General features: G+C 38.9%; 1 protein-coding gene across 6 annotated transcripts in view; it reads left to right on the forward strand.

Annotated features, from left to right (window-relative positions):
- CISD1 (CDGSH iron sulfur domain 1) overlaps positions 1–7132 on the forward strand; it is a 29044-nt gene extending 21912 nt beyond the window's left edge. For 5 of the 6 annotated variants that reach the window (XM_027771263.1, XM_006147057.3, XM_006147056.3 and 2 more), the window contains one exon: positions 6708–6843. In XM_027771263.1, the coding sequence (XP_027627064.1) occupies positions 6708–6797 (90 nt within the window). In that variant the 3' untranslated portion in view covers positions 6798–6843. Of the gene's footprint in view, positions 1–6707 lie in introns of all 6 variants that reach the window. The other variant, XM_006147054.3, reaches the window with a different exon arrangement.
- The last annotated feature ends 1840 nt before the right edge of the window (positions 7133–8972 follow it).

An 8972-nucleotide genomic window follows, 5' to 3' on the forward strand; every position in this document is an offset into this window, starting at 1 on the left:
AAGGGGAGAATGGAGGAGAAGTGATTGTGGCGTGGTCATCCCCCCTGGGGGGTGATTTCTCGCTTTCTGTCTCTCTGTCTCTCTCTGTCTGTCTGGCAAGAGCGCACGCACCCTATAGCAAAAACCTCTCCAAAAAAAAAAAAGAAAGAAACAAACGAATCTTGTGATAGTTTTGCTAGCTTTCTAGGCAGAGAGTAATTTTCTCCTAAATATTTATTCACCTTCTCCCCATATTCCCTTCCCAGTTTTAAATATGTATGAGATTTTTGGTTTTAAAATTGGGTAAACAAAATAGGAGAGCCAGCCTTGTAGCCTAGTGGTTGAAGGAGCCGGATCTCCAATGGCTGCCTGCAGTTTGTATCCTGAAAGCTGCTTGGAAAACACACAGGACATGTATGCCCCAAATGGAGAAAAGATTGTGGCATGACCGTGCTTTCTGCCTCTCCGTCTCTTTGGCAAGGACATGTGCCCTCTGGCAGTTTTTTTAAAAAAACGTAATTGGATATTTTCTAAATATAAAGGAAATTCAGCCAGTTAATTCACCAACTTCCTCCAAGATTTGTTAATAAACAACCATTGACATCTTAAAACAAATTAAGTATTGATACTGTATCAATTGAATTAAATATGCGCTTTGTAGTTTTATTTTTTCAAGAATTTAACTTTTTTAATTTGACTGGAGAGAGAGAGAGAGAGGGAAAGTGAGAATGCAAGGTGGCAGGTCTGGGATTGAACCGTAGTCAGCTATGTGGGAGTCCAGCCATCTGCCAGCCCCCAATTTCAGAATCGTCTTTTTTTAGAGGTTTTCACCTTAGGGCACATAATAATAAGGAACAGCGCTGTTGTCTATTGGGTAAGGGAGCTGGATCCTGTGCTGACTGTGGTTTGAATACTGGCCCTGTGGGCCTAAAAACACTGGCCACATGTATATACATGTCCAAAAAATCCCAACAGAATAGAGAAATGGAGAAAGGAGAAACGGAGAGTGCCCTCTCCCTATCCCTCTGTCTCTGGTGAGCACACCTCCCCTCTGGCAACTAAAAAAAAGGCAAAAGAAAAAGAAAGGCAGAAAATAAAGCAGGGTACTTCCTTAAAACACACACACACACACACACACACACACACACATTGTTTTGTAATTTGCCATTTGAATTTTATTTTTTTAATGATTATTTAATTTTATACATTATTATTATTTTAATTTGATCAGAGAGAGAGACATAGAGAGAGAAAGTGAGAAAGCAAGCCACCGGGTCCAGGACGCAAACCTCAGTTGGCCATGTGGGAGTCCAGCACCTTGACCGCCATGCCATCTGTGGTTTCCTCTCCCCTGTTCTTGATTCTATAGATGAAGGAAACTAATTTGCAAAAATCTGTTCGTTTTTTTAGTTTTTCATTATGACATTAAAATAAGAAATTAAGTTAAACATGCCATAACATGCCATTTCAGTAAGTTATTTTGTGGCTTTTTATTTAGAAATATATCTTTTTTTTTTTTTTTAGCAATACTTCATTTTTTAGAAATGTATTTTATAACCTATTGGATAAAACTGTACAGTGAAATGTTTGAATGTGCTATTTATAATAATGGATTCTTTCACAACGTAAACCTTTATTCTCACTGTAAAATCATCTGTATTTGTTTATTAAACATATGTCACTTTGAAATGCTTTCCTTTGCTGTGGGATACACTTTAGTTTGACTTCTGTAGCCTCTTTCCTCATCTATCCCAAGAAAAAACTGAAAGCTTAGGTTCATGTTTTTGCTGCAAGACTTGTTCTTAACATGGGTATACCACATACCACATCTACTGACCTGAAAAAGGAAATAATGTAAGCTTTATATATACTTACACTACTGTTTAACTCAATAGCATTTATATCTGGAAATATGAAATATATCTTGAGCTTGTAATTTTTAACTAATTTATACAATGGTAAAATCAAGATTGGATTTTTTTAGAAGCAGTCAAGTATTTTCATCTTAGGGTAGAGACTTCTGGATATCAGTGCTTAACGTTACATACCACCTTTGTCAACTTGAAGTATCTAAGATTATATTCCTTGTAGTAGTAACAAGATTTTTTTTCTTAAAGTCGAGACTCTTTGTTACTTTACTCTTCTGAACAGGTTCTTTCAATTCAACAGTCTACCTTACATGAAGCAGTGGAACTCTAAAGTCTTAAGTACATTCAAAACATCAAGAATAATACAAAGAGGGTCAGCTCTGTGGTGCAGTGGTAACAGGCTTCTCGAGACAAGCCAGATCCTACATGCCAACCACAGTTCAAATCCCACGCCTGGTCTTCTTAAACACACCAGGCACACGGTGCCAGTGCCCACGATCCAGTGTGCTGGAAGACAGCAGGAAGGCGGTCACAGTGTGACCAGACCCTGTGGAGGGTGCTCACTCCCTCGCTTTCTGTGTGCGTGTGTGTGTGTGTGTGTGTGTGTATACATGTGTATTGTCATGCACATGAGCTTTATCATGAATCAAAGGAGAATCATTGTTTAAAAGATACTAGCTCTCATCTTTTGACATTAAATAGAAATAAAAGTTATAAATAAAAAACAAAAAAATTCACTGGTAATTGGATCTTCCAAGTGTGTAAAATCATGAGATATCATCTCAAATGTTGAAGTCTTATTTTCATCATTTAACATTAGAAAAGATATGCTAGGAAAACTAAAGATATTTATATATGTCAAGAATCTCCAAGTATGGGACTGGCAGGTGGCCTGGTGGTTTGGGTGCTGGACTCCCACATGGTCGACCATGGTTCGAATCCCAGACTTGGTGGCTTGTTTTCTTGCTCTTCCTCTCTCTCTGTCTCTGTCTTTCTCTGCTCAAATTGAATAATAATAATAAGTAAAATTTAATTAAAAAATATTCAGATATGAGGAACCAGCAGATGGCATGATGGTTACATCCCTGGACTCTCACATAGTCAACTGTAGTTCAAGTCCTGAACCCGGCAGGTTAAATTAACACCAGGTGCATTCGCGTATATGCCCAAAATCCCAAGAGGAATGGAGGAGAAGGGATTGTGTTGTGGCCATCAGTCCTGGGCTGTGATTTCTCACTTTCTGTCTCTCTGTCTCTGTCTCTTCAGTGAGCACACACGCCCTATAGCAAAAATCTCTCTCAAAAAATCAGATAATGAAATATACCTAATTATAATTACCATAATAATATAATACAAATAATCTTACAAGAATACACATGAGGGGGACCAGCAGATGGCATGGTGGTTAAGGTGCTGGACACTCCCACATGGCCGACCACGGTTCAAGTCTTGGACTGGGTGGCTTGCTGTCTCGTTTTCCATGGGGCCAGCAGTTAGCATAATGGCTATGTCATTGGACTCCCATGTAGCCAACCGTGGTTCGAGTCCCAGACCCAGTGGCTTAAACTCACTCCGGGTGCGTGTGCGTGCATGCCCAAGATTCTGAGAGGAGAATGGAGGAGAAGGGATTCCGGCATGGCCATCCCCCGTGGGGGGTGATTTCTTGCTTTCTGTCGCAGGGCTTCGTGGGACAGCTTAACACATGCCAGTAAAAGCTTAAGAAATTTGTTTTCTCCTAAAAAAAAAAAAGGGGGGGGGGGACCAGCAGTTACCATAATGGCTATGTCACTGTACTCCCACGTAATCAACCACGGTTCGAGTCCCAGACCCAGTGGCTTGAAACTCTGGGCGCGTGTGCGTGCATGCCCAAGATACCAGGAAGAGATTGGAGAAGGGATTGTGGCGTGCCTATCCCCCCAGGGGGTGATTTCTCGTTTTCTGTCTCTCTGTCTGTCGAGCACACATGCCCTATAGCAAAAACCTCTCCCCAAAAAGAAAAAATACACATGAGACCTGAGGGTAAAAACTACCAGAGAAATATTGAAAATAAGACTCTGCAAAAATATTCTCAAGCTTATCTGGAAGAATAAATAGGTATGGTTTAATAGAGTTAACTTAAAAAAAAGAAGGAAAACTAGCCCTACCAAATGCTAAAACATTTTAAACACATTTATGTCAGTGTAGCAGACTGATCAATACAATAATATAGAGTCCGTATATACATATGGAATATATATATATATATATGGACATATATGCACTTTTGTATGTAGTATTTATTTTGATAAAATAAATCAAGGTATAATAATGAGTCAAGGTCATTAATAATAGTCAAGTCAATAATAATTTTGAGTCAAGGTATAATTAGGAAGCAACAGCTTTTAATAATGCTAAAACAACAGGCTCTTAAAATGGCATTGTGCTGAGTGTGCTCTACAGAATACTATGATAATGAATATCAAAGTTAGGAGTGTTCAAGACCAGCAGGTAGCTTGGTGGTTAAGGGCGCTGGATTCCCACATGGCTAACTGTGGTTCAAATCCCAGACCTGGTGGCTTCCTTTCTCATTTTCCCTTTCTCTATCTCTCTGTCTCTGGTCAAAATTAAAAATAATAATAACAAAAAATAGAATTAATTTTTTTTAAGTTAGAAGTGTTCATAGTCCAGTCAGCTTTAGAAATTCTGGGTTAAAATAAATTTTTTTTCTAGCAGGACTTCTTTTTTTTTTTTCTTTTTCTTTTTTTGGAGAGGATTTTGCTATAGGGCGCATGCGTTCGCCAGAGAGACAGAGAGATAGAAAGCGAAAAATCACCCTCCAGACGGGATGGCCATGTCGCAATCCCTTCTCCATTCTCCTCTCGGGATCCTGGGCACACACACACAAGCGCCTGGCGTGAGTTTAAACCACCGGGTCCGGAACTCGAACCACAGTCGACTATGTGGGAGTCCAGCAACATAGCCATTACGCTAACTGCTCGTCCCTCAGCAGGACTTCTTTTAAAATAATAATGTATGCTGTTAGTGAAGAAGGCTCTATGGTTTTTTTTAAATATAGAATGAAACCAAATCAGAGTATCTTGCAACATTCAGCCTCTTTAGAACACACTTTGAGACATCGTGTTAGAAATTTGATTTTGGGGGTTAGCAGGTGGCATGGTGGTTAAAGGCACTGGACTTCCACATGGCTAGCCATGGTTCAAGTCCTAAACCTGGCAGCTTGCTTTCTCACTTCCCCTCTTCTCTCTCTCTCTCTCTCTCTCTCTCTCTCTGTTTCTCTCTGGTTGAATGAAAATAATCATGACAAATAAAATTAAATAAATTTTTTTTAATTTATAAAATAGAAAAAGAAATTCGGTTTTATCCCTTTCCCTGCCACTGGACACCAGAATATCAGTTATATCTGAAATGTGAAATCATGAAAAGGAATGGAAATTTTTTGTCACATCTGTAGAGGAAAGTCTCCATGAGTGATATTAAAAATGGAAATAATTGGGACCAACAAATGGTGTGGTGGTTAAGGTGCTAGACACTCCCACATGGCTGACCGCAGTTCGAGTCCTGGACCTGGTGGCTTGCTTTCTAGCTTTCTCTCTCACTCTTAGTCTCTCTCTCTTTCTCTCATCAAATTAAAATAAATGAATGAATACATAAAATAATTTTTAAATGAAAATAATTGGCCCAGCAGGTGGCATGGTGATTAGGGTGCCAGATCCCACATGGCTGACTCCACAATTCAAGGCCTTGACCCAGCAGCTTGAAAAACACCTGGGCATGTGCGTGTGTGTGCCCAAAATCCTGAGAGAAGGAGGAAGCATGATCATCCTCCCTCTGGGGGAGAGTGATTTCTCACTGTCCTCTTTCTGTCTCTCTCTCTGACAAGACACATAGCCTATGGCAAAATCAAAACAATGAAAAGAAGAACTAGCAAAATTATTTAAAATTTTTCTTCACTTTTACAGAAGTGGAAAAATTAAGGATATAAGAAAACAAAATGAAAAAGTTTAGAGAAAACATTGCTGTAGAGATAATTAGCATGATTTTAAACAAATGAATTTAAATTCCTTTTTTCTTTTTAAGAATTATTTATTTTGGGGCTGAAGGGTGGCATGGTGGTTAAGGGCGCTAGACTCCCACATGACCGACAGCAATTAAATAAAGTTAGATAAAATAATTATTTATTTAAAAAGAGAATTATTTATTTTGGGGGCCAGCAAGTGGCATGGTAGTTAAGGGAGCTGGACACCCATATAGCCGACCTGGCTCAAGTCCAGGACCTGGTGACTTGCTTTCTCACTTCCTCTCTCTCTCTTATTCTGTCGCTCTCTAGTCAAATTAAAACAAATAAATAAGGGTAAATAAAAGAATTTTTTAAGAAAAATGATCTAATTCTATTTATTTATTCATTTATTTAATTTGACTAGAGAGAGAGACACACGTGGGTGGGGGGGTGAGAAAGCAAGCCACCAAGTCCAGAACTCAAACCATGTTTAGCCATGTGGGAGTGTCCAGCGTCTTAACCACCATGCTACTGGTGGTCCCCAGAATAACTTCAATTCTTACAAATGTCATTAGTGACCATAGTTCACTGGAAAGAAATGTGACTAATACATAAACAGGGAAAGGTTTTCAATTCCATAGTTAAGTGACACCGTGAACTTCGGTAATGATCTGTATACTATCCACAGGTTGACAGTTTTTTCCTCCTTAGTATGTAATATGTTCTTTACATAAGCCCTTTAAGAAAGCCTATCTAAGATAGCCAGTCATGTTACATGTTTAAATTAAGCAGTCCCCCTATTGTGCCAAGCGCAATACTGATTTTGGTATTAGAGATCTCAACGTCTCTTATTCTCTTCCTAGTTCCCATTCTGTGATGGAGCTCACACAAAACACAACGAGGAGACTGGAGACAACGTGGGACCTCTGATCATCAAGAAAAAAGAAACTTAAACGGACAGTTTTGATGCTGCAAACCACTTGTCATGATGTTACCTGATTGTTCAATTAGAATGACTACCACTACTGTCCGATTCACCTCCCCTGGAGTCTAGATGTGGTACATTGCGAATGCAGTTTTCACACTCATGGCATTTGCCTTACCTGTTGAAACATTGTGGTGCCCATTTGTTTAAACAAAAAAAAAAAGGAAACATAAAAATCAGCCTCATGGTCTGTGGGTTATTTTGGTCTTGTAATACAGATCCTTTTCTTTAAGTTTAAATAAGGACATCAGAAAATAGTTGTATCTTAAAGTTAACATATTAAATTATTCTCCAAATTATGAATATGCAGATTGTACTTGTGGATTTCAAAGAACTCTTACCCCTCATTTTACTTAGTTAACCTAGAAAGTAAATAGGGTGGGGGCCGGCAGTTGGCGTGGTGGTTAAGGATGCTGGACTCCCACATGGCAGACCGTGGACCAGGAACAGTCCTGGACCTGGCAGCTTGCTTTCTCACTTTCTCTCTCTCTCTCTCTCTCTCTCTGTCTCTCTCACTCTGGTCAAATTAAAATAAAGTTAAATGAAATAATTCTTTTTTAAAAAAGAAGAAAGTAAAGAGGGTATGATTAAGTTACACTAATTTCTTAATACTCTAGGAAAAACTATGATGGCTTCAGTTTTCTTTTTGACAGCTGTAATGACACTGAGAAAATATAGCTTCTGTGTTTTCCTAATTTCCAATCAAAATGAAGTATGAATGTTATCCTGCTTAATTTTAAGTTGGCCAGGTCAATAATAAAGGGGCAGTAACTTCTTTAAATTCACCTTCGTGGGTATTTATCCATCAAAGAAACCAATGGTGGAAATGTAGGTCAACGTGATATTAGATTTAAATAGTCATAAAGAATGTCTTAAACTGTAATGTTCCAGAATTCCAGCCTAAAGAGTAGCAGGCACTTGAACTGAAATGAAGAAACTGAAGGAATTGGAGCACATGATGTCAAGTCTTTGGAGCACAAAGCCACACATCCGTGACAGGAATAGTCCTCACGAGGTTAGATCAAAGGTGTGTGAAGATTTTTTTCCTCCCAGTCTGGCTAATCAAGTGTATGACTTACACTAGTGAAAGTAGTATTTTGGAGGAAAAATAAATAAATAAATAAACAAGAATATTTGCCCTTTTAAATTATAAGCAAAATTTGAAGAGAAGTGTTTATATAATTTTCTTCAAAGACTCTGAACAGAAACGTGGCCTTCATTACTGATTCAGAAGAAAGGAAACATGAGCACTAATAGTAATTAGGGGCAATAAAATAACTAAAACCAGAATGGTTAATATATTTTTAAAAGATTAGAAGGAAAGATCATGCTAAAATATAGATGTAATTTGAACAAACATAATTAAACAGGTGAACATTCTTTTTTTCTTTTTAATTTGCAGAGGGCATATGCTCTCTACAGAGAGAGAGAGAAGGAAGCAGGTAAGTTCCCCCCCACTAGGGGGAAGTGGTCATGCCGTGATCCCTTCTCCGTCATTCTCCTTTTGGGCTTTGGACACCTAACACACATGCTCGGCATGGTTTCCAAGCCATCAGGTCCAAGGCTCAAACTGTGCATCGGCCGTGTGGGATCTTGCCACCTTAACCACCAGTGTGTGGGCTAGTCTAATTTCTCATTTCTTTTAGTAGACTTAAATTCTCAGCAGAAGTCAGTCACAAGTTTCTACTTGCTAAAATCCAGTTACCTTAGAAGTCAGAGGAATTAAACCAGATAGCAGCATTCCTTTATTATATATGATCAAAATCATACCACCCCCCCAGAGGGAAGGCCATGCCGCAATCCCTTCTCCTCCATTCACCTCTCAGGATCTTGGGCATGCACATACATATGCCTGGCATGAGTTTTAAGTTGCTAGGGTCAGGACTCATCCCGCAGTCAACTATGTGGGAGTCCAGCATTATGATTATGCCATCTGTTGATCCCAAAGGGACATTATTTTATTTTATTTTATTTTTTAAATTATTTTAGGGGACCAGCAGGTGGCATGGTGGTTAAGGTGCTGGACACTCCACGTGGCTGACCACAGTTTGAGTCCCAGACCTGGCAGCTTGCTCTCTCACTTCCCCCACCCCGGACAAATTAAAATTAATTAATTAATTAATAAAATTAAATAATTTTTAAA

This window comes from Tupaia chinensis, unplaced genomic scaffold (genome assembly GCF_000334495.1).
Source record: "Tupaia chinensis unplaced genomic scaffold, TupChi_1.0 Scaffold000199_1, whole genome shotgun sequence".
Taxonomy (NCBI): Eukaryota; Metazoa; Chordata; class Mammalia; order Scandentia; family Tupaiidae; genus Tupaia; species Tupaia belangeri.